This window comes from Primulina eburnea, chromosome 5 (genome assembly GCF_022965805.1).
Source record: "Primulina eburnea isolate SZY01 chromosome 5, ASM2296580v1, whole genome shotgun sequence".
Taxonomy (NCBI): Eukaryota; Viridiplantae; Streptophyta; class Magnoliopsida; order Lamiales; family Gesneriaceae; genus Primulina; species Primulina eburnea.
This window is the reverse complement of record NC_133105.1, coordinates 10,000,638-10,028,350: the sequence shown is the minus strand read 5'-3', so window position 1 is coordinate 10,028,350 and position 27,713 is coordinate 10,000,638. Positions and strand designations below refer to the sequence as shown.

Genomic DNA, 27,713 nt, shown 5'->3' with positions numbered 1-27,713 from the left:
AGAATCGAAGTCAGATTTAGAAACGGACTGATTATGGAATTATTATGAATTTTTGGGGTATATTGAGTTATATCGGACAGCTTTGAATTGTGATTGAATTATGGCTTGTACTGGATATGGGTTATGGATTGTAACTATTATCTGGTGATGTTGTATTGACGGAGATACTGAAATTGTACCGTTATACTGTGAGTTTGAATTAAATCCAGATTGATCAGATTGTTATCAATTGATTGACATGAGATTATTGGTATTGTCATTATCAGACAGGCTGTGAGTTGAGGACTTCGACTGAGCCAGGAACCGACGAAAGAAAGGTATAAGTCAATGTGGTATTGGGAGATGGACTTGAGTCGGTTTAGACTTGGGTTTCCCTAAATCACATACTTTAATTTATTGCATGGATATTTGCATTGATTTGATTAATATACTTGTTCTCTTGATATTTAGACAACAGGTATTGGTCGAATTGTCTTGTGACACACCGTGCCGGATAGTGGGGGTATCGCCACGGCACATTGCACGATGTCACAAGATAGGAATGCTAGCGATAGAGCTACAGTCCATGACGGTTAGGTCAGGACACTGGATGTATGGTTATATCGAGTAATGGAATCCATTACGGAATTCGATATAGGAACACCATATTTGGTTATATCGAGTAAAAAGGTTGGAATTCTTCTATTACGGAATTCGATATAGGAATACCGGGGCACTGGTTATATCGAGTAATAGAGATTATGGTTCCATCCTTTACGGAATTCGATATAGGAATACCACATCCGGAAACCGGGATCCCTAGAATAGGATTGAGTCTAGTCTTAAATGATGTAGCTACGAGTATCGTCGATTATTGTTTATGTTTCAGATGATGATACATATTCATGTTACCTGATTACATGCTTTATATTTGTTTATATGATTGCATGTTTCATTGATTTATACTGGGAGTATATTCTCACCGGTTTATCCGGCTGTTGTCTTGTCTGTATGTGTACATGACAACAGGTGGGACAGGATCAGGGTCCAGAAGATGAGGAGAGATCGTGATTAGAGTGGAGGCTCCGGACTTGAATTAGAGATAGGGTTGAACACTTGACATTAGTTGTTAAACCTTAGTTTATTTTGAATGCATGCAGTACAGGACTTGTATTGTATTTTATACTGATATGTATATGAGTTTGATGTCACTACGTTCCGCATTTTAAAAAAAAATTTAGACCCTGTTTTAATTGATTAATTAGTCCCAATTATGATTGAGAACTTGATTAGCGTCCGGGTCCCCACAACAGGTGGTATCAGAGCGATAGATCCCTTAGATTGAGATAGCAGCTAGTGAGCGGGGTAGAATGAGATTTTCTTTCCTTGCTTTTGATTGCTAGCATGTTTACTGCTTTAATACATGTTACCTGACTTATCTGCTATTGATATGGTATTGTGTATTATGGGAATGGATCAGCTGTAAGATGATCCGAGGAGGCTTGAAACAAGATTATTGTTGGAATTGCTAACCCTTTTGGTTATCAGATATGCCTCCGAGAAGAATGCCAGAACAGGGGAGTACCTCAAATCCTCCCATGGATGTGACACCTACAGCAATGGAGAAATTGCTGAAAAGGTTTCAGTCATTTCATCCACCGACTTTGAAAGGTACGGAGAACTCCGTGGAATGTGAGAGTTGGTTGGACGACATTGAATCACTGTTTGACTCGTTGGAGTATACGGAGGAAAAGAGGGCAAAACTGATAATACACCAGTTGCATGACGTTGCTAAACACTGGTGGATCACGACTAGAAGGGCATTGGAACAGAGAGGTATGGCCATTACCTGGAATGTGTTTAAGACTGAATTCTATCTGCGGTTCTTCCCAGTATCGTATAGGAAGGACAAGGGAGCCGAGTTTGCGAACCTGAAACAAGGCCAGTTGAACATTGAGGATTATGTGGCTAAGTTTTCTACTCTGCTCCGATTTGCCCCTCATGTGGCAGGAAGTGATGAGGCCGTTGCAGACCAGTTCATAAATGGCCTGAATCCAGAAATCTTTACCCTGGTGAATACCGGAAGGCCAAATAATTTCACCGATGCCTTGAATAGAGCCAAGGGAGCCGAAGCAGGACTGATGAGACAGAGAGAGGCTTCTTTTGTGCTTCCAGTACAGGGACAGCAACAACCAGCTCCTCGATTTGAAAGCGGCAGTGGTAGTGGGAAGAAGGATTTCTTGAAGGCCAGAGGAAAGCAATTTAAGAAATCAGGGACTACTTCGTCCAGTTTGAGTGGCTCTAGACAGACCGGTCAGAGCCAGAGCTATGCAGGACCGTACTGTAGTACTTGTGGAGGGAGACATTTAACAGATCAGTGCCGATGAGTAGTTGGCAGCTGTCGTATCTGTAAACAGCAGGGACACTTTGCCCGAGTGTGTCCACAGCGAGGTGCCCAGGGATCGCAGGCAGCTGAGTCATCTGGATCAGTGGCTCAGGCAGGTAGACGACCATATGCCGTTCATACTTTTCAGCCAGTACCGTCTACTCTGTCACAGCAGAGGCCAGGAGGGGGCCAGACCGCGAGCCAGCCTCCTAGACAGCAGGCCCGATTGTTTGCTTTGACTGAGGAGCAGGCACAAGATGCACCTTACGATGTGGTTGCAGGTAACTGTTTGATTTCTGGTTATCCTGCTTATGTGCTGATTGATACTGGTGCATCACATACTTTTATGTCTGAGCGATTTGCTTTAATGCATCATTGCCTGTTGAGTCCTTAGCTACTGTAGTATCTGTCACGTCTCCGTTAGGAACAGGTTTGATATCAGTGAAATATGTGAAACCTTGTATACTGCAGTACGATGGACATACGATTGAGCTAGACTGTATTGTGCTTGGTTTATCTGACTTTGATTGCATTATCGGTGTCGATATGTTGGCCAAGTACCGAGCTACAGTTGATTGTTTCCACAAGATTGTTCGATTTAGACCTGAGATGGCTGATGAGTGGAAATTTTATGGTAAGGGTTCTCGTGCTAGAATTCCTTTGATATCTGCAATAAATATGACTCGATTATTGCAGAAGGGAGCGGATGGATTCCTGGTATATTCAGTTGATTTACTGAAGACGAGCCCATCATTGGCGGATTTGCCAGTGGTGTGTGAGTTTGCTGATGTCTTTCCAGATGAGATTCCTGGATTGCCTCCGATTCGAGAGATAGACTTCGGCATTGAGTTAATGCCAGGAACAGTTCCGATTTCGAGAGCTCCTTACAGGATGGCACCGATCGAGTTGAAAGAGTTGAAAGAACAGTTGGAGGATTTATTGGCCAAGGGTTACATTAGACCTAGTGTATCTCCTTGGGGTGCTCCAGTACTGTTCGTGAGAAAGAAGGATGGGTCGATGAGACTTTGTATCGACTACAGGCAACTGAACAAGGCAACGGTAAAGAATAAATACCCCTTGCCTCGTATTGATGATTTATTTGATCAGTTGCAGGGTTCATCGGTATATTCCAAGATTGACTTGAGATCTGGATACCATCAATTGAGAGTCAGGGATTCTGATATCTCAAAGACAGCATTCAGAACCAGGTATGGACACTATGAGTTTATTGTCATGCCTTTTGGTTTGACGAATGCACCTGCGGTATTTATGGGATTGATGAACCGCGTCTTTCAGAAATATTTGGATGATTTTGTTATCATATTCATTGATGATATATTGATTTATTCGAAGAATATGATTGAACATGCTAATCATCTGAGGACTGTGTTGAGAATTTTGAGGGCAGAAAAACTGTATGCTAAATTGTCGAAATGCGAGTTTTGGCTGAAACATGTTGTGTTTTTGGGTCACATTATATCGGGAGACGGTATATCAGTTGATTCCAGTAAGGTTGAAGCCGTGATTAGTTGGCCAAGACCTACATCTGTACCCGAGATTCGCAGTTTTATGGGTTTGGCAGGATATTATCGACGATTTATTAAAGATTTTTCGAGTATTGCCAAACCGATTACGCAGTTAACTCAGAAGAATGCTCCATTCGTGTGGACAGAAGACTGTGAATCCAGTTTTCTTGAGTTGAAAAAGAGATTGACCAGTGCGCCTGTGTTGACGATTCCTTCAGGCACTGGTGGATTTGTTGTTTATTGTGATGCATCTCACCGAGGATTGGGTTGTGTTTTGATGCAGTGGGGGCATGTGATTGCTTATGCCTCGAGACAGCTGAAATCCCATGAAACTCGTTACCCAATTCATGATCTTGAATTGGCAGCCATAGTCTTTGCATTGAAGATATGGCGGCATTATCTGTACGGAGAAAAATTTGAGATATATTCTGATCACAAAAGCTTGAAATATCTGTTTTCGCAATCAGAGTTGAATATGAGACAGCGGAGATGGCTGGATTTACTGAAAGACTTCGATTGTGAAATCAAGTATTATCCAGGGAAGTCCAATGCAGCAGCAGATGCACTAAGTCGAAAGGTATGTGCACTATCCTTATCGACAATTGGTGTATCGAATTTGATTGAAGATTGCTGTTTGTCTGGATTAGTATTTAAGACAGATCGTCAGCCTCTGAGATTGTGTGCTGTTCGAGCTGAACCAGAGCTACTTTTGACAATTAAAGAAGCTCAGAAAGTTGATCAGAATGTACAGAATTCGATTGCGATGGTCAGAGCTGGACATCGATCGGAATATCAGGTTCGTGATAATGTCTTGTATGTGAATAATCGTATTTTTGTGCCAAATGTTTCAGAATTGAGACAGCGAATACTGTCAGAAGCGCACAACAGTCGTTTTAGCATTCATCCTGGTGGTAGGAAAATGTATAATGATTTAAAGACACAGTATTGGTGGAAACAAATGAAATCTGATGTGACTGAATTTGTAGCCAAGTGTCTGAATTGCCAACAGGTGAAGGCTGAAAGAAAGAAACCAGGAGGATTGTTACAGAGTTTGTCCATTCCTGAATGGAAATGGGATCACATTTCCATGGATTTTGTGACACAGTTGCCGAGATCCTCCCGAGGTTGTGATGCGATTTGGGTCGTGATTGATCGACTGACCAAATCTGCATGTTTTATTCCATACAAGATGACGTATAGATATGATCAGATGGCTGATATCTATGTCCGAGAAGTGATTAGATTGCACGGAGTGCCGAAGTCGATTGTTTCAGATCGTGATCCTCGGTTTACTTCGCACTTTTGGCAGAGTTTGCAGCAAGCTCTAGGTACGAAGTTACATCTGAGTAACGCATATCATCCACAAACTGACGGACAGTCAGAGCGTACGATCCAGACATTGGAAGATATGTTGAGAGCTATAGTGCTGGATTTTAGCACTAATTGGCAAGAAGCATTGCCACTTTGTGAATTTTCGTACAACAATAGTTATCAAACGAGTATTGAGATGGCACCATTTGAAGCGTTGTACGGAAAGAAATGCAGATCCCCATTATATTGGGATGATATCTCTGAAGTTCCTGAGACTGGACCGGATATGATCAGAGATATGTCGAGAAAGTTAAATTGATTCAAAAGAAAATGAAGGCAGCTCAGGACAGACAAGCCAAATATGCCAACCTTCGACGACGACCGTTGGTATTTGAGGCTGGAGACCGAGTATTCCTGAAAATTTCTCCTTTCAGAGGTGTTGTCAGATTTGGCAAGAAAGGGAAATTGTCTCCTCGATATGTTGGTCCTTATGAGATTCTCGAAAAGGTAGGAGATCGTGCCTATCGACTTGCATTACCGCCTTCATTGTCTGGAATACATGATGTCTTTCATGTATCTATGCTGCGGAAATATCTCCCTGATGATTCTCACGTGATTCAGCCAGACGAGACCGAGCTGGATGAGACATTGAGTTATGTCGAGAAACCGATCAGGATTATTGATCGTAAAGAAAAACAGCTCAGAACAAAGATGATTCCTCTTGTGAAAGTTCAATGGACTCGTCATGGCGTAGAAGAAGCCACTTGGGAGACTGAATCTGATATGAGACAGGAATTCCCAGCATTATTTCAGTGATGTAAATTCTATTACATTTCTTATACAGTGTGGTATATACTCGTTATTGATATGATAGATTGCTTGAGATTTCGAGGACGAAATCGTGTCTCAGAGGGGGAGAATTGTAAGGCCCAAGATGTCATCATTGATTTAAATTTTCGGATGGCATTTTCGTAATTATTGGAGGAAAATGGCATTTTCGTAATTATGGGAGGCAATGGCATTTTCGTAATTATTGGAGGAAAATGGCATTTTCGTAATTATGGGAGGCAATGGCATTTTCGTAATTTCTGGATAATTGGGTGAAAATTTGAGGTGATGCCACGTGATTTCATGCATGCAATATATATATATAATTTGCATCTCACCTCACGAATTCAGAAGGAAAATCGAGGAATGCTCTGAGGAATATTTTAAATTCATTTTCATCGTAGAATTGCGATTACGAAAGATCCGTCTATCAGAATTTAGATCCGAACACGGTGCTGTGATCCTCTCGTTGACAGCTACAACTAGACGTAAGTTTTATTGATTTCTGGTATCATTTAAAAATGTGATGTTGTAGAAATTTGATGTAATTCATATATGATGTTCTGGACATGTTAGACATCATAGAATCGAAGTCAGATTTAGAAACAGACTGATTATGGAATTATTATGAATTTTTGGGGTATATTGAGTTATATCGGACAGCTTTGAATTGTGATTGAATTATGGCTTGTACTGGATATGGGTTATGGATTGTAACTATTATCTGGTGATGTTGTATTGACGGAGATACTGAAATTGTACCGTTATACTGTGAGTTTGAATTAAATCCAGATTGATCAGATTGTTATCAATTGATTGACATGAGATTATTGGTATTGTCATTATCAGACAGGCTGTGAGTTGAGGACTTCGACTGAGCCAGGAACCGACGAAAGAAAGGTATAAGTCAATGTGGTATTGGGAGATGGACTTGAGTCGGTTTAGACTTGGGTTTCCCTAAATCACATACTTTAATTTATTGCATGGATATTTGCATTGATTTGATTAATATACTTGTTCTCTTGATATTTAGACAACAGGTATTGGTCGAATTGTCTTGTGACACACCGTGCCGGATAGTGGGGGTATCGCCACGGCACATTGCACGATGTCACAAGATAGGAATGCTAGCGATAGAGCTACAGTCCATGACGGTTAGGTCAGGACACTGGATGTATGGTTATATCGAGTAATGGAATCCATTACGGAATTCGATATAGGAACACCATATTTGGTTATATCGAGTAAAGGGGTTGGAATTCTTCTATTACGGAATTCGATATAGGAATACCGGGGCACTGGTTATATCGAGTAATAGAGATTATGGTTCCATCCTTTACGGAATTCGATATAGGAATACCACATCCGGAAACCGGGATCCCTAGAATAGGATTGAGTCTAGTCTTAAATGATGTAGCTACGAGTATCGTCGATTATTGTTTATGTTTCAGATGATGATACATATTCATGTTACCTGATTACATGCTTTATATTTGTTTATATGATTGCATGTTTCATTGATTTATACTGGGAGTATATTCTCACCGGTTTATCCGGCTGTTGTCTTGTCTGTATGTGTACATGACAACAGGTGGGACAGGATCAGGGTCCAGAAGATGAGGAGAGATCGTGATTAGAGTGGAGGCTCCGGACTTGAATTAGAGATAGGGTTGAACACTTGACATTAGTTGTTAAACCTTAGTTTATTTTGAATGCATGCAGTACAGGACTTGTATTGTATTTTATACTGATATGTATATGAGTTTGATGTCACTACGTTCCGCATTTTAAAAAAAAATTTAGACCCTGTTTTAATTGATTAATTAGTCCCAATTATGATTGAGAACTTGATTAGCGTCCGGGTCCCCACACCTACCCTCCCAATCGGGGTGACTGTACGTCTTATTCCTAGACTTCGGTCTGAGCTGTATCGAGTAATCTACAATAGGAGGGTGTCTGCTCCTACGTAACGATACACCGAACGTCTAGAAGTCTGACTATCTGTCAAACTTTCCTATCTCAAATGCAATGTATAACAATCTGTAAACAAAGCATGCTCATTTCCAAAAGATTTGAATATAAAGTCTATAAACAAATCATAATCATATCAGAAGATAAACAATAATCAAGTATGTGATTTTATTGGGAAACTCAAATGAGATCTGATTTGAGTTATATCTTCCCAGATATCACATGAATTATACCTTTGTTGTCCCGGTCTGACGAAGACGAAGTCTCGAAGTTAAATCTGTCCATATCAATCTGATATTGACAAATCACATAAATACAATATCAGTATATATCTCAATACACAATCTGTTCTGATCAATACTCAATTCAATATATAATCTGATCAATGTCTGAACAAGATATAATCTGATTCATATCATCGATATCACAATACAATCTGAATCATATCGAAATCTGATTAATCTGAATCAACTGATGTTTCGACGGCATAACAAGACAATCTGAATAACCCCGTCAATTCTTAACATCACAATTATAATACTGGAACTCATAATCTGTGTCACTACAATTCGTAATCTGAATGCTAACACAATTCTGATGTAGAATCTCAGTCAATATCTTTCAAAAATCATAACAATTACATAAACAATCTGTCTTCAATCTGACTTCAATTCTATAATGTATACGGTAACAGAAACGTCATATCTGAATCATATTCAATTCTACCAATATCATAAATTCAAATATTGTCTAAACGCAACAAAACTTACGTCCAGTTGTAGTTGTCGTCGCTAGGAACACAGTACCGAAGTCGGATTCAAAATCTGACGGACGGATTTCTCACAAAAGGCGTAAGGATTTTTCACTCTTTTTCAGAAACCTTTCTCGATTATTTTGTTTTTGATTTCTGAAGGAATTCATGCATCTATATATATATATATACTCGCACATGCAAGAAGGCAAGTGGCGCAATTTCGTTTTGCATGATTCGCGCTCGAGCGGTCAATCTTTACCGCTCGGGCGCGAAACCTTCTGTCCAAGCTTCGGCAGTTTACACCCTGGCGCTTGGGCGGTCATTTTCTACCGCTCGAGCGCCAGACATTCTTTCCAAAACAAAATCTGGTGGTGCATTGGCGCTCGGGCGGTCTTTTTCTACCGCCCGAGCGCCGAAGGTTCTATCCAAATTCTTGGCTAACCATGCAACGACGCCGGCCTCATCATTTGAGTTTTTATAACCTCAATCATGTAAATGACCAACGTCTGATTATAATAATTAATTCTCGGGCATTACATCTGAGTTCGTCCTCGAACTCACAAACAATCAATTCAACTATATCAGAAGAAATGTATAACTGAGTTTAAATCAAACTCTCATCTTACTAAATCCATTCTGAAATCTCTTTCTTGTGTCAATCTCTGATTTCAAATCTGGAATAAGACTTCATGAAGTATATTATCATAATACTTCTCAAATTAATTCTGACAAAATCAATCTTGCCATGTGGGTTATACAACATCCGTATAAACCACTCCATAGTCTATAATGATTCAATACAGCCCACTATCATTAAATCTGCTGCTCTCGATCTAGGACATATTCAATCCTTGACCTCAAATACCAATCATCATCATCCGATGTTGGTTTATGACATCTGTTCTTTCTGAACTATCTTCATCTTCCTTCGAATTTCTTCAAAAGAATTAGAACTCTGTAGTATTCACTGTATACTGTCCTGACTAAAACTATCTCATTACCAATCTGGTAGGCTGATAGGTATTGTCATGCAATGATAATAAGTCATATCAATTAGTGTTAACATCCAGTACTCTATAATTCGACTAAGATCTTCCAACCTCTGGATAACATATACCCTGACTGTCTGTCAATCTGCAATAAATCTACGGAAGAGCTCATGATATACTCTATCATAAGAACAAAATCAATCAAAATCACAATATGATATAATCTATGGTGGCATTCTGATCTTTCTGACCACTTTTCTGACATCAATCTGTGTCGTTTGGTCATGTTTGTACATTATCTGGTACACACTAATAATATATAGATTGAACAATCTCTCAATCACAATCATATTATATTTCAATCTGAAGAAAATGGCGGTAATTTCATTACAAAAGCCATAGAAATGCACTCCCATTTCTAATCAGAAACATACACATCTGTAATAATCTTCTGATTTCTGTCTTCATTTGTTGATAATTCGTACAATTCAGTACAATTTCTGCCAAAATTTCAGTACAAATCTGTCATAACTAATTTAAATCTGTCTATATCAAGACTGTCTGTTCGAATATCATACATTCTCAGTCACAAACATGACAACTGAAGTCACTACAGCCCATTTCTGACATTATCTGTGATTTCAGACTTGGACTATTCGGTATAACAAATCAGTTAATAACATAAATGAAAGAAAATATACCTACCTGGTATTCGGCTCTGACTATCGATATCAAATTCTGTTGTACAATTCTGACACATTCTGATATCACAATATAATCAATCTCATACAAAACACAAAATCACATATCCGTTATTCGACTCTGATTATAAAAATCTAGTTCTGAACATTCTGCTCACATTCTTGGATTACTGTCACTCTCGAATTCAACTCTGATTCGGTTGGAAGCTGTATATACTCTCACCCGTTCACACTAATCTGTAGCATATACGGATTCACAATAACAGTAAGATCAAATCAGAAACAAAATATCAGTATCCTATACAGATCTAGTGAGTTCAATGAACTCATAAAACAAGGATTTATGGTAAATATCTTCATATCATTCTGATAAACTGATATATCTTATCTGCAAATAAAATATGCTCCCCAAAACAATATAAGATGTCTCAAATACTGATTTAGAACAATAACAATACTCAGCAGATATAAAGCAAATGAAATAATATGCCAAATCAGACAAAATATATCTCTGACAATTCTGACATTTCTGAAATTTCTGATCTTTCTGATATCAGTATCTTATCAATACCTGATTGCAATCTCAACTGTAACAAAATTAATCTGTATACTAACTTCAGATATCGCACACTCTGAATACCATCTGTTTCAAGCAGGATTCTTATCTGAATAATTTCTGTATACAATCATCACAGTTCTCAGAATATTCAATATAATCTTCAAATATTCGATTCGATCAATCAAATACTGCAAACATATCAGAATCTCATATATATAACAAGTATAGACTCATCATAACATCTCTGAATATACTGACACATGCCAAAGAGTATCACTACATCAAATGTACTCTTGGTCGATACTCTTCTACTGATCTTTCAATTCATTCTGTACCATTCTGTACATTCAATGTTATTCTGTGCTCCACTCTAAAACAGAAATCAGTATCTGATCTGAATTCAATTCTGAAATCTATCTTTCTGATATAAAACAATTCTAAAATCTTATCTAGGCAAATATCAGCCAACTCATACATCATTGGCAGATCTGCCAATGCTAGGCTCGATTTCAGTACATCTACTGAGTACATAAGGATACCATCTGTTCCTTTCTGTATTTATCGAGTCATATACAATACAAATATCAAAGGAATTCTAAATCTAGAATCCTTATCGTGGTATCTCCACTGATCAGTCATCTCTGATCTGACTCTTACCATTTCTGGAAATTCTACAATATGTCTGTACTTGTTCAGCATATACATATCAATAATGCGTTCAAATCAGAAAACACAAGTACATCCTAATCTCTTTCTATTTCATTCTCATCTTACTTTAGTATACAATATATACAGAAATCTCTGATATCAACATTTCCTCAACAAGCAAGGACATCAATACTACAGTACATACAAACCTAACAGGTACAACATATCTCCATGCAACTCATTCAAAAATATTCTTAACAAATGCATTAGTGTATATATCAATACATATGCATTATAATCATAAAAGAATAGTACCTGTCATTATATCATCAAGTGCCTCTTAGGTCTGTTCTTCGGTCATTGCCACCAGATGGTCCTGGTCCCTGAAATCTTCGGGAATCTCTCTGGGGACAAACTCTAGCAAAGTGCCCCGGCTGTCGGCAGATACGACAACTACCAGTAACTCCCTGGCATAGATCCGTGGGATGTCTTCCTCCGCAAGTGCTGCAATACACTCCAGTATAACTCAGGCTAGAGCCACTTCCCAACTTCTTAAATGGCTTCTTTCGAGCTTTCAGCACATCTTGCTTCCCACTCGTACTGCCGTGATCATATCGAAGAGGGGATTGCTGTGTCTGAGGTGGCTTCACACACAACCTTGTCAATTGTCTAATCAGACTTGCCTCAGCTCTCTTCGCTCTACTCAAGACATCAGGAAAATGGTAAGGTCGCTGCAAATTCATAAATGCAACTACCTCTGAGTTCAACCCTCTGATGAATTGATTTACTATAGCTTCATCATTTCCAGCTAGATGAGGAGCAAAACGCAGTAGAGTAGAGAATTTGGCGGTATATTCATCAATATTCAACTGACCTTGGCTCAAATTCTCAAACTCTAATGCCTTGTCCTCTCGGTACGAAGCTGAGAAAAATCTTCGATAGAATTCAGTTCTGAATATTTCCCACGAAATCACTGTACCTCTCTGTGCCCACATTCTTCTACTGGTAATCCACCAACTCCTGGCGGCTTCTCGTAACTGATAAGACACCATTTTAACTCTCTGTTCATCTGTACAATCAAGTAAATCGAACAAGATTTCTATATCATCAAACCAGTTCTGACAATCTTCAGATGTCTCGGTACCACTCAAAACCGGCGGCTGTAATAACTGAAACTCTTTCATCTTTTCTTCTAGCTGAGTTTCTAATGCATCTATCTGTTCAGACGAGGTACTACCCCTTTCTGGAAATCTCCGAGGCGGTATATCTGAATATCAAACAAATTAATACACAATCTGTATAATCTCTCTCAGCCCTCCTCTGATCATATACCTCTGATTCAGACTCGGTTCTGATTCAGTCTTGGTAATTACATGCTGTAATCAACTCAGATAACAAACAACATGTAATAGGGAAAGCAATAAATCATGCTAGCACACACAATGTAAGTCAACATTGAAATAATTCTCATGCTAGCAATCACATGCAAGGAAATAAAATTCAATCTACCCCGCTCATTCTCTTCTATCTCAGTCTAAAGGATCTATCAGTTCTGACTATCTCAATCTAAAGGATCTATCGCTCTGATAATCTAAGTATAAAGGAACTATCGGCTCTGATACCACCTGTTGTGGGGACCCGGACGCTGATCTTTTTCTTAATCTTCTTGGGATTTAATTATCAGTTATGATAAACAGGGTCTAAAAATTTTTCTTTTTAAAATGCATTTGCGGAAGGTAATTGAATCTAAATAATATACATCTCTGTATAAAATACATTTCAGTATAAAAATAATACTGTACAAACTAAGTCTAAGGTTCAGTTACTAAATTCAAGTAATAAAACCAAGTCTACAGTAAGTCCGGAATCACCACGCTAACTCGTCTTCTCTCATCATCTTCTTGACTCTGATCCAGCCCCACCTGTTGTCATGCACACATACAAAACAAGACAACAGCCGGATAACTCCGGTGAGAATAAATCCCAGTATAAAACATGGTAAACATGCATATACATAAAATAAATCATGAAATATTCTATCATGAATAAACTTAAAACAATAGATTCCATAATCTATGAAATCAACTCAAAATAAGCATGCAACACAAATCAGTTAAACATGCTACTCAAATCAAATCATAAAAACATGCTATCATAACTGAAAGCAATAACAATGGGTTTCATAGTCTATGAAACCACATCCATAAACGCATGCCGTTCTAGTCAAATCATGTCTAGACTCGACTCAACTATAACTCTAGGGATCCCGGTGTGAATAAGACGTCAATGGCTGTCACCTACCCTCCCAATCGGGGTGACTGTACGTCTTATTCCTAGACTTCGGTCTGAGCTGTATCGAGTAATCTACAATAGGAGGGTGTCTGCTCCTACGTAACGATACACCGAACGTCTAGAAGTCTGACTATCTGTCAAACTTTCCTATCTCAAATGCAATGTATAACAATCTGTAAACAAAGCATACTCATTTCCAAAAGATTTGAATATAAAGTCTATAAACAAATCATAATCATATCAGAAGATAAACAATAATCAAGTATGTGATTTTATTGGGAAACTCAAATGAGATCTGATTTGAGTTATATCTTCCCAGATATCACATGAATTATACCTTTGTCGTCCCGGTCTGACGAAGACGAAGTCTCGAAGTTAAATCTGTCCATATCAATCTGATAATGACAAGTCACATAAATACAATATCAGTATATATCTCAATACACAATCTATTCTGATCAATACTCAATTCAGTATATAATCTGATCAATGTTTGAACAAGATATAATCTGATTCATATCATCGATATCACAATACAATCTGAATCATATCGAAATCTAATTAATCTGAATCAACTGATGTTTCGACGGCATAACAAGACAATCTGAATAACCCCGTCAATTCTTAACATCACAATTATAATACTGGAACTCATAATCTGTGTCACTACAATTCGTACTCTGAATGCTAACACAATTCTGATGTAGAATCTCAGTCAATATCTTTCAAAAATCATAACAATTACATAAACAATCTGTTCTTCAATCTGACTTCAATTCTATAATGTCTATGGTAACAGAAACGTCATATCTGAATCATATTCAATTCTAGCAATATCATAAATTCAAATCTTGTCTAAACGTAACAAAACTTACGTCCAGTTGTAGTTGTCGTCGCTAGGAACACAATACCGAAGTCGGATTCAAAATCTGACGGACGGATTTCTCACAAAAGGCGTAAGGATTTTTCACTCTTTTTCAGAAACCTTTCTCGATTCTTTTGTTTCTGATTTCTGAAGGAATTCATGCATCTATATATATATATATACTCGCACATGCAAGAAGGCAAGTGGCGCGATTTCGTTTTGCATGATTCGCGCTCGAGCGGTCAATCTTTACCGCTCGGGCGCGAAACCTTCTGTCCAAGCTTCGGCAGTTTACACCCTGGCGCTTGGGCGGTCATTTTCTACCGCTCGGGCGCCAGACATTCTTTCCAAAACAAAATCTGGTGGTGCATTGGCGCTCGGGCGGTCTTTTTCTACCGCTCGAGCGCCGAAGGTTCTGTCCAAATTCTTGGCTAACCATGCAACGACGCCCGGCCTCATCATTTGAGTTCTTATAACCTCAATCATGTCAATGACCAACGTCTGATTATAATAATTAATTCTCGGGCATTACAATGTTTGATGATTTTAAGTCTCTGTATATGACTGGTGGATTGGTTTCGTCATGCAAATATTCCAACCCTTTTGCCGCACCAGCAGCAATCTTCATTCTCGTATTCCAGTCTAAAGGTTCTTTAGCTGGACGAAGATCTGCGCACATAGATGTCATTGTTATGAACTACGCAAATAGAAAAGGCATTCAAATTTCAATCACATTTATTAAGGGATAAGCTGAACATCATGAACCCTTCAAAATGTACGATGTTTAATTTATTTTACGAAATCACGATAGACTAAAAAATAAAATCAAGGATAAAATGAAAATTCAAACTAAATTGCCCAAAAGTTAATTATACTCAATTTCTAGACACACACACACTTAAAAATAAATAATCATTTACTATCTTAGATTTGAATTTTTGTTTGAAGTTGTGGTTTTTAAGCAAAATAGAATGCGTGGGATCTTGGGTTGTGTAGCACTTTTTAACATTAAAAGGTAATGTATACCAAGTGTAAACTGAAAACAAAAATTACTACTATATTGGAGTCAAATATTTGAATTGACATAAAATTATTACATGACCAATAACTATAAAATGTCTTTCAAATTATGTACTAATTTTTTTTGATAAAGAATAGTCAAGAATCGAAATATATTCAATCAAGGTTAGCCTCTTGAGGCACATCACACCATTTTAAGTGATGTGTGGGAGAATTATTTTCAAATCACGGTTTTTTTAATAAATTTAATATATAGGTACCGTTTGGTTCGCTATATTATTTATTCATATTTTTATCCAATCTAATATCATATTTGATGAACTATATTATTTATCCATCTACCAATCATTTAACTTACATCAATAAAATCATCAATCAAATCATTGAATTGAAATTACAATATTACCTTTAATAAATAATATTATAAATATTTTCAAAAAGATCTCTCAAATTTAATCAATCAAATCAAACATTATATTAACTATCATTTATATATATTTTATTATTAAAAAAATATTATTTATCTTCGTACTATTTGTCTCATACCACATACCAAATCATACCAATAGTAAAATTTGATTTGATTGATTAGGATCGTCGTTATACCACGAATCAAATGGTGTTTTATTAGATTTTTTTTAGATTATATTTGGAGTCAAATGCAACAATAGTCTCATTTATTTAAGATTATAAAAATATATTTGAATCTATTATTTGAAATTTATCAATATAAATATAATTTTATATTTATTACAAAATCAATAAATAGAAAAAGTTACACGTGAAGCCCAAATTTGTTTCCAAGCCCAATAGCGGGAATAACCTAATCACACATGGCGGGAATGTCAAGCCAAATCAAAATTGCTATTGGCCCACCGGTATATATATAGCAACCAACAGACTCAACTTTACACAAATATTTTTTTTCCAGTTGAATTTATTTTTGATTTTTGAACCAAAAAAGGAAAAAGAAAGCGATCAACAAACCCTGGGCATGGCGAAACCCTCGCTAGCTGAGGAATGTACCGACGATTCGACGCCGGCTACTTCGGCGGAGGAAGAGGTTGCCAAGGATCAGGTATATGACGAGGAGGACGAGGAGGAGATCGAGGCGGTGGCTCGATCCGCGGATGATTCCAATGATGAGGATGGCTCCAACGGCTCCGGTCCAATGGAGGATGAGAACGAGGTGAGTTTGATGGGTATACATCTTTGCTTCAGCAGAATGAGTGGGTTTTTGGATTTTTTTGTTGTTTTTCGTGATGACGGACGGTGGATTCGTTCAGATCTATGTATTTTTGCTTGTCACCGAGTGATTCAGTTAGGTTTCGGTTTGATTTGTTGGGTTGGAAGCAATTTGATTCAAATGCAGGGTTGTTGCTGTGCCAAATGGGCACTCTGTGCACCAGGATTAGTAAAAAAAGGGGTGAAATCTGGTTTATTTTTTGCAGAAGTGATCTTTGAGTATTTTTCTGGGTCTATTTTTTTTAGCTATATTGTTGTTTTTTTTTTTGCGCATGAACACATTTTAGCTAATTTGTATTCTGGATATTTTAATTGCCCAATGAAGATGAGATAATGAGTTGTTTCTATGCACTGGATGGTTGTGAATCCTACAGTTAGGAATGCATGCAATTTGGCGTACGTATCAATGGGTTTTGATTTGTTTTACAGGATGACAATGCTATTGCTAAACTTGAAAAATTCAGGCTGAAAGAAATGGAAAGAATGAAGAAGCAAAAATTGCAAGATATACTAGACGCCCAGAATGCTGCTATTGAAGCTGACATGGTGTGTTTTCTGAAAGAAAATTAAAATTGACATCTGAAATAAAGTTAAAAGCTGATTTTAATGTGTAATTAGTATTTACTATCGTGACAGAATAACAAGGGAAAAGGTCGATTGAAATTCCTCTTGCAGCAGACAGAATTATTTGCTCATTTTGCACAGGGTGATCGGTCGGTCTCTCAGAAGAAGGCAAAAGGAAGGTGTGTAATCTTCATTTTGATACAGTTATTTTAGCTCTGCACTGCAGAATATTCGAGATGTTCAAATGTTAGGGACGTAAGTTGGGTCATGAATACTAAATCCCTAACATCAAACGTTGAATTCTCATTGTTTTTCACATGTAAACTTTCCTGTTACTTGGGATGTACTGTGTATTTTAATAGTAACTTACTTCCCATCTGATATATAGTATCGATCTGGGCACTGGTAATTGCGGTTCGATGCTGCTATGACAATGTTGATGCATTTGAACAACTTACTGCTATTGAACTGCAGTAATGGTCGCAATGCTCTGTAAATTTAAAATAATTCTGATGTCACTGTGAATTCAGCATTTTTGAACAGGTCTCTTGGGGTGGGATTTGTTTCCAAATAAATGCATGATTGTTGATTAATTATGCATTAAAGCACGTTTTCTGATATGTTTTTCATCAATTCTCCAGTTATTTGGCTTAATATGACACCCATTTTTTCTTGTCTAATAATCCCTTGCAATTTCTGTGAATAGGTAATATATTTCACTGAAAATTGGTTTCATGCTCCCAATCACCGAGTTATTGTAACCTTAGTGATAATATAGGAACTCTTCACCCTTGCAACATCTTTCATTTTTATATAAATTTTGCTTGTTCGTGCTTGAATTTTCTCTTAGAATTTCCCAACCCAATATCTTTTTGCATATGCAAAAGTTAAAATGTAGATATGCTTGCTTGTACTGATTTTTTTATTCATTTCTTAATTTCTGGTTCTACATTTTGAGAAACAATTTTTTGTTTTTTAAGAAACAAATGAAGATGGGGCTATGTGTGGTGTTAACTACAAGTAGAAACATACAGCTGTTTTTTTTTTAAAGGTATAGTTGTTTGGAGGAAGACTTTAAAAACGATCTTTATTCTGTGTGCATGATTAAAAAGTACATTTGTAAATATGATTGACAGGAGAAGTGTATTTAATTATTTTTTGATTGATTGACAATCTGTGTTAGTAATTTTAGTTTTCCGTGTGCATATACATGCATAACAGCAAACAACTCGCTATCTCAAACGACCTTTTAACTAGAAGTTACATTTTTATTACTAATTAAATTAAATGTTTAGTAATTTTATTCTCCTAAGTTTCAACAAATGCACCCTAGAAGTGTGGTAATTCCTTAAAGTATGATCATATGCTGTCTGTGCTACTCTCTATATGGTTAACATCATATTCCCTAATTTACAAAGAATGCTATATTGTGGAGTTTGAGATAATTTATTGTTTTCCTAACACATAGTGATATGGTGGACTATTTGTCGAACTTGAACCTTGGCTTCATCAAGTAATATAACTTTTGAAAAAATTTGGGTTGCGTTATGGATGATGTTATTTCAGGTATAATAACCATTGCAGGTTTTTTTTCTTATCCAGTTTCATTATTAAAATTTTAATTGTGATATCATGGTACCAATTCTACATGCTAAGTTTTGGCATTTTGCAACCAATACACAAGACTATTAATTTTAACGTGGTTTGTGCTCTCAATCCATTTTCCAGGGGTCGCCATGCATCAAAAGTCACAGAAGAGGAAGAAGATGAAGAATGTCTTAAAGACGAAGAAGACGGCCTTTCTGGCACCGGGAATACTAGGCTATTGGTGCAACCATCTTGTATGATTATTTGGCCTATCTCTTTGTGACCTTCAGTTTTAATTGTTCAGTGATCGGTACTTTTATGGTTTAAGACATTTATAGTGGTTGAGTTTGTTGAAATGGCTCACAGTCACACGCTCTAATCAATTCATTGCAAGTAAAACTACTTGCACTGAATATTATTTCTGAGTTGGTTTTGTTTTGATTCATGAAGATCTAAAATCATGAGCTGTTTCAGGTATTCAAGGAAAGATGAGGGATTATCAACTTGCTGGTCTAAATTGGATGATTCGACTGTATGAGAATGGCATTAATGGAATACTTGCAGATGAAATGGTATGAACAGTGTCTGGTATTTATTATAATATTTTCCTTAGTTTGTTTTGCTAATGATTATTTTATTATCGATCGTGTTCTCAACTTCAGGGGCTTGGTAAAACCTTACAAACCATCTCCTTGTTGGGCTACTTGCATGAGTTTAGAGGGATTACAGGTCCTCACATGGTTGTCGCTCCAAAATCTACACTCGGAAATTGGATGAACGAAATTAAACGGTTTTGCCCCGTGATACGTGCTGTAAAATTTCTTGGAAATCCTGATGAAAGAGTAAGCCTTCGGTGTCACTTTAGATAGTATTTTTCTTTCTCATTTTGATTGTAGTTGAATAATAGTCTAATCCTGTTTTTCTGATCTCATTTAAAATTTTCAGAAATATATACGTGAGGAACTACTTGTGGCTGGAAAGTTTGATGTTTGTGTTACAAGTTTTGAGATGGCAATAAAAGAGAAGTCTATCTTTCGTCGATTTAGTTGGCGATACATCATTATTGATGAAGCTCATCGAATCAAGAATGAAAACTCTCTTCTTTCTAAAACAATGAGACTTTTTAGTACCAACTATCGGCTTCTAATTACAGGAACACCCCTTCAGGTACTTTGTACTTGTCTAGGATTTCATTGTCCTTTGACATTCCTTTAAATTTCGAATGCTGCATGTCAGTGGTGGATATGATGTATTGTGTATGTTGTGATAGATTGACTGCAAAGTACAGCTGAAATTAAATGTTTTCAAATTCTAGATTTTAATATTTTTTCAACCTTGTGTGCCCTACTTTCTCTTCGAGATTGCTCTGTATGTTATATCGAGGTTTTGTAAGTTTGGCATCACGGCACCTGAAATCTTGGTGTAACTTAGTGAAAATGGGTTGATTAATGGGAAAACTGATCACCAAACAAAAACGAAATCACCAAACTATAACAAAAATGTGGGTTTTGTTTTTATTAATAAATTTTAAAAACAACAATAAAATTAACACGAGTAATAGTAGTTCCAAAATTGTATTTTTGTTCTAGTGCGGCATTGTCGAGTATTCTCACCAAAATTGAAGATTTGTGTTGACAAAAAAAATGTACTCTTTTCGTTTGTAGTTAATAAATTGCATTAATCTTTTTTTTTCTATTTTATAGTTTGTATAATTGCGAGGCAAGTCTTCGATTTTGCTGAAAATATTTCGCTATGTTGGATTCTGAAAAAAAATAGCCATTTTTGGAAAATAATACAATTATTAATTTACATGAACTGAGAAATCCGAAGAACACCAAAAATTAGAATAGAAATAAAAAGTAAAATAAGTAAAAAAAAAAAACTATTTGAATTGAACTGTCCATTAATCAAGTCACAGTCTGATTTATAGGATAGAAAGACAATCTGAATTATTCAAAAGATATTTCCAGAAATGGTTATTTTTTCTTCCAAATCCGATGTTGCCGGATATTCTCACCGAAATTGGAAGACTTTTCTTGGAGTTTATAATTGTATCATTTTCATATATAGCTATAGTTTATATTAATTTTTTCTAAATGAAATAGTGAATCCACCAATTGAACTGGCGTTTTATAAAAAAGACAAAATCTTTCATTTTTTTGTTATAGTTTGGAAAATGGGTTTTGTACACTTGAAAAAGCAAAACTCAGGATTTGCTCACGTTTTCTTATAGCACTTGTCAGCATTTGCATACGTTTTCTTATAGCACTTGTTTACTGTGGGAAATGATCAAGGAATTTGAGATACAGCAATTTTTTGTTCATTGTAATCATTAATTTACTCTGTTATCATCGATTGTTTATTTTTCTTCTGTAGATTGGCTATAGTTCTTAAACCGATGTTTTCGGTTGTGAAACCAGCGGTTTCAATTCTAATGGACGGTGAAACCAAAACTGATATGTTTGATTATAGTTCCTTTTTGGCTCCAGCTGCCGACTGTCCTGGTTCCTTTTAATTTTGTAGATTTAACAGTTAGCAAAAAAAAAAAAAAAATGGAACAATTCACAGAGTAATCAAACTAATCAAATCTAATTATTTAACAATTAGATTACCAAATATTATGAATATTTAATTATTAAAAAAAATTAAATAGATTTATTTTATATAAACCATTTAGATTAAATTATGTACATTAAGATGTGTATATAGGATCTTTATACTTAAATTAAATCATGTACATTCAGATGTGTATGTATGATCTTTATACTTAAATTATTTAACGGTTCTACCGGATCTGCACGGTTCCAGTTATGATTACACACAGTTCCGGTATTGGTCTCAGTTACAGTTTATCGTTTTAAGGAACTAGAGTCATATTTTCTTCAGTTCAGGTTCCGGTTTTGGAAAAGAAACTGCAAATCCTATATTGCCGGATATTCTCACCAAAATTGGAAGACTTTTCTTGGAGTTGATAAATGTATCATTTTCATATATAACTATAGTTTGTGTAATTATTATTTGAAAGGAATAGTGAATCCGCCATTTGAAGCGGCGGATTGTTATAAAGACACAACTCCATATTTTTGTTATAGTTTTGAAAATGGGTTTTGTTTTTGTTATATTAGAAACAACAAAACTCAGCATTTGCACACGTTTTCTTATAGCACCTGTCTGCATTTGCACACTTTTTCGTATAACAACTTGTGCACTATGGGACATGAACAAGGAATTTGAGATGCTTTAATTTCTTGTTCTTTGTAACCAATAATTTGTTGTCTGTAATCAATAATCATGGATTGTCTATTTATTTTGTAAATAGCTTGGCTGTAGTTCTTAAATGTTTTGGGTTGTGAAACCGACGGTTTCGATTCAACGGACGATGAAACCAAATCAATAGGTTTGATTATTGTTCCTTTTTGGCTCCAGCCGTTGACGGGTCTGGTTCCAATTTGATTGACTTGAACAAATTTGAACTAATATTTAATTTTGTAACTTTTAAAGGTTAAGGAAAAAAATGATGAAATGACTCACAGGATAATGAAACTAATTAAATCTAACTATATGACAATTAGATCGCAAAATATTATGAATATTAATTTCTTAAAAAAATAAAAAGAGTTAAATTTAATTTGTATAAACCATGTAGATTAAATTATGTACATTAAGTTGTCTATGTAGGATCTTAAATTTATTTACGGTCCTGGTTACCGGTTCTGCACTCTTCCAGTTATGATTCCACACAGTTCCGGTGTTGGTCTCAGCGTTTTAAGGAACTATAATCATACCGAGTCTTGGGTTCAGGTTCAGGTTTTGAAAAGAAACTGAAAAAAGGATTTTCGGAAGATTATTCTGGTTGATCATGGTTTGGAAAGAACCTGTCTTAGATCCATCTACTTGTAGTATGTTTGCTTATAGATTTGATCTTGATACAAATCAAGACTCAAATCCACAATTAATACTTATCATTTGTTACTGATTTTAAATCTTCTGTGCATTTGTGCATGTTTTATGTCAGCGGTGACGGTAACACTATCTTTGTTTTCGCAGAATAATCTTCATGAGCTCTGGGCTCTCCTAAACTTTTTGCTGCCGGAAATATTTAGCTCTGCTGAAACTTTTGATCAATGGTTCCAAATTTCCGGCGAAAATGACGAGCAGGAAGTTGTGCAGCAGCTTCACAAGGTAGACACTTTATTATTCATTAAAATGATTATTTTTTCCAGGTAAATAGCCACTCGTGTTGGTTGAGAAGTTAATTGTGTTACATTATTTCACACTCATAAAAACATTTCCAAAATTTAAGAATGGATCTATGATAAAGATTCTTAATTACACAATTTTTCCCTCAACAATAATTCAATCAATACGAGAACTATGTCATACGCTTTTGTATTTAGCCTATCTTATTATGTTGAACACATCCAAAAGCATTGTTTTATGTTACCATGACGTTTTCAGATTGTCGGAACTTGTATCTCCTTTCTTTTTCTTCTTACGTGATAATTCACATGTTATTCACCTACTAATTTTTTTGCTGTAGCTTGCATTAATGTGCATCTTTTTGTCAAATCATTAAGTCACATTATCATTTTAATGATGGTTAATAAGTGGTTTGGCATGGAACTATGTTGTTTGCATGAACATTCAAGCAGTTGTGTGTGAAGTTAATAGAGATTGAATTCATAATGATGGACTACATATAAACGATCTGTGACATTGACCGTTACTTATCTGATTTCTTTGGTTTGGAACCTATTAGGTTCTCCGACCTTTCCTTCTCAGAAGGTTGAAGTCGGATGTTGAGAAGGGTTTACCTCCCAAGAAGGAGACAATACTTAAAGTCGGTATGTCCCAGATGCAAAAGCAGTATTACAGGGCCTTATTGCAGAAAGATCTTGAAGTTATAAATGCTGGTGGAGAACGAAAACGTCTTCTTAACGTAGCCATGCAGCTCAGAAAATGTAGTAATCACCCGTATTTATTTCAAGGTGCTGAACCTGGTCCACCCTATACCACTGGAGATCATCTAATAGAAAATGCTGGTATGGCCCGAAATATTGAGACAGATATCTGGTCTTCTCTGATAATTTCTTTTTATATTTATCATCCACGAACGATACTTTCAGGCAAGATGGTTCTTCTTGACAAGTTGCTTCCAAAATTAAAGGAGCGTGATTCTCGAGTTTTGATATTCTCGCAGGTGCTCTTTTTTTACGCTTACTTTTTTGGCCGAACTTTCTCATTTTCTACTTCCATAGTTCTGCACACGTTTCTGTTAGTTCTCTTCTTTTGATATGGATTCTCAGTGATATATTCTGTTGATTGAATGAAACAGATGACTAGGCTACTAGACATTCTTGAAGATTATCTGCTTTACCGTCGATACTATTATTGTCGAATTGATGGAAACACTGGTGGGGAAGATAGAGATGCTTCAATTGAAGCTTTTAACAAGCCTGGAAGTGAGAAGTTCGTCTTCCTGCTGTCAACCAGAGCTGGAGGTCTTGGTATCAACCTTGCAACTGCTGATGTTGTCATTCTTTATGACAGTGATTGGTGAGACTTTTCTGCTACTTGTTTCAGGATGCACTCTGGGGTATATGTTAACATTGTAAGCCTGGGCCTCATTTCATTGCAGGAATCCACAGGTTGATTTGCAGGCTCAGGACCGTGCTCATAGAATTGGACAGACCAAGGAAGTTCAAGTTTTCAGGTTCTGCACTGAGGTATGGTTTATTTTCATACCATGCTAAGGCATTGGATCTTTTTTATTTGAAACATAATGTGCTAATGTTATTTTTCAACTGATTTTTTGCAGTACACCATTGAAGAAAAAGTGATTGAGAGGGCCTATAAAAAGCTTGCACTTGACGCTTTGGTTATCCAACAAGGACGACTAGCGGAGCAAAAGAGTGAGATTTTGTTGTTCCAGGGATTGCTATCAACTTCACGAAGACTAAATTTATAACTCATTTATGTTGGTTTATACAGCTGTTAATAAAGATGAGCTGCTGCAAATGGTGAGGTTTGGTGCTGAAATGGTTTTCAGTTCCAAAGATAGCACTATAACTGATGAAGATATAGATAGAATTATTGCCAAAGGAGAGGAGGCAACTGCTGAACTTGATGCTAAAATGAAAAAGTTTACCGAGGATGCTATCAAATTCAAAATGGATGACAGTATGCTTCTTATGACCTACCTTGCTAATCGAGTTGCCTATGCTTCATTTTTCTTTTCTTATTGGTGAGACTAATAGTAGCTGTTGGACTGTGCAGCTGCTGATTTGTATGATTTTGACGATGAAAAGGTGCTTTCTTCGCTTATGAATGTCTAGGATGATTTTATGATGTCTAGGTTTGGGACGCTAATATTTTTGTTCATTCCTTTTATTTTGTTTGTTGAAAAGGATGACAAATTTGACTTCAAAAAAATCGTCAGTGATAACTGGATTGAACCGCCAAAAAGAGAAAGAAAGCGCAAGTATGCTACTTAGAACTGAATTTGTTTACTGAAATGTTATGCATGCGCCTAGAAATCACACTTCACTTGATCTTCTGTCAGTTACTCTGAATCCGAGTACTTTAAGCAGACAATGCGGCAAAGTGGTCCCGTGAGACCCAAAGAGCCTCGAATTCCGCGCATGCCACAGTTGTAAGGATCTCTTGTTTCATTTAATTCTTTCTTGTACTTGCTGGTTTCTGCATCTTAACATATTTTGTCGATTTTATCAGGCATGACTTCCAATTCTTCAACACACAGCGTCTTAGTGATCTGTATGAAAAAGAAGTGCGTTGCCTGATGGTGGGTGTCTTAGATTCTCTTACATTGTTTCTTTGTTATATTTACTTAATGTATGTTTCTTATTGTTGTAATGGCGTCTACAGGCACGCCAGAGACATCAAGTAAAAGATACAATAGAGATGGATGAGCGTGATGGTATGCTCTTTTATTGATACATTGCCTTCTTAATCTCTTAATTTCCCTTGGACATCTTGAGACATATTTTGTTTGTCTAGATGTGGGAGAGCCATTGACCGCCGAGGAGCAGGAGGAGAAGGAAAGACTGCTGGAAGAAGTATATTTGTGTATTATTCGTTATGACTTTGACAAACTCTATCTATTCGTCACTGGACAATTTATCGTGTTCAGGGATTTTCATCGTGGAGCCGAAGAGACTTCAATGCTTTTATCAGGGCCTGCGAGAAGTATGGTCGAAATGATATACTGAGTATTGCTTCGGAAATGGAAGGTAAAACAGAGGAAGAAGTTGAAAGATATGCGAAAGTGTTCAAGGAAAGATATAAAGAATTAAATGGTATCTTTCCTGCATCTTTTTTTATGACATTCTTGATTGTCAAAAATTAATACTTATGTGTGGATATGAAATTTTTCAGATTATGATAAGATTATTAAAAGCATTGAAAGAGGAGAGGCAAGAATTTCGCGTAAAGATGAGATCATGAAAGCTATTGCAAAGAAACTGAATCGCTATAAAAATCCCTGGCTGGAATTAAAGATCCAGCACGGACAAAACAAAGGGAAGTTATACAATGAAGAATGTGATCGCTTCATGGTGAGAATCGAATATTTAATGTTTCTTTACCTTCAAGGGACATCTGGTTTCTTCTCATTTAATGTCAAAAGCTTGATGATAAATATGGTTCTCTCGCAGATCTGCATGATCCACAAACTTGGGTATGGGAACTGGGATGAGCTGAAGGCAGCCTTCCGTACTTCACCATTGTTCCGGTTTGATTGGTTTGTGAAGTCTCGTACTACTCAAGAAATTGCAAGGAGATGCGATGCACTGATTCGGTTGGTGGAGAAGGAAAATGAAGAATATGACGAGAGGGATAGAATAGCTCGTAAAGAGAAAAAACTAGCGAAGGTAGGATGATCATTCATGTCTCACCCTTTGATTTATTTTTTTTTGTTCCAGTGGAAACAACACAATCATACGAACCATGTGCAGTGTATTGGGTCAGTTCCCAGGCCGTTCTTTCTTTATCTGACCCCAGCTTGCGTCCTTATAGAGTGGCCTTCTTTTTAGTTTAGTTAGATTTGTCTTGCCTTTTTTCTTGGAAACACTCTGATAGAAACATGAAAGCATGACTGAGAACTTAATGAAACATGTTTATTGTCATGAATGTGTGTAGCGAACATCCTATCGGTATTGTAGACGATTACAACTAACCTTTCACCCTCTTTATTCTTCACAGAGTGCAACCCCGTCCAAGTTCGCTACTATTAACCAGTATGCCGACAGTCCTGGTTTGAAGAAGCGGAAGCAGTCATCAATGGATGACTACTTGAGCAACGTAGGTTCCTTTTAATAATCATTCTATCCGAATTTCCCTAAACTTTGCATTGTTATTGTCAAACAGTGCAAGTTTTGTGCAAACATAGTGCTAACCTAGAGCTGTGTTGTTTTCGCAGGGGAAGAACAGGAAGTGATATTTGACTCCGTGGGGTTGATCTTGATTTTGT

At 36.6% G+C, this 27,713-nt stretch overlaps 1 protein-coding gene across 1 annotated transcript; it reads left to right on the top strand.

The window, feature by feature from the left end:
- Window positions 1-16,745: 16,745 nt before the first annotated feature.
- LOC140832965 (ISWI chromatin-remodeling complex ATPase CHR17-like) lies at window positions 16,746-27,713 on the top strand. The gene is made up of 25 exons (XM_073197297.1): window positions 16,746-17,018; window positions 17,504-17,620; window positions 17,711-17,817; window positions 19,367-19,479; window positions 19,700-19,797; window positions 19,888-20,067; window positions 20,171-20,392; window positions 23,273-23,407; window positions 23,985-24,267; window positions 24,352-24,425; window positions 24,561-24,781; window positions 24,864-24,951; window positions 25,044-25,137; window positions 25,217-25,405; window positions 25,502-25,533; window positions 25,633-25,706; window positions 25,788-25,877; window positions 25,958-26,027; window positions 26,111-26,162; window positions 26,243-26,301; window positions 26,376-26,541; window positions 26,621-26,799; window positions 26,899-27,114; window positions 27,446-27,544; window positions 27,663-27,713. The coding sequence occupies exons 1-25, from the start codon at window positions 16,824-16,826 to the stop codon at window positions 27,678-27,680; spliced, it is 3,171 nt and encodes a 1,056-aa protein (XP_073053398.1). The 5' UTR covers window positions 16,746-16,823; the 3' UTR covers window positions 27,681-27,713.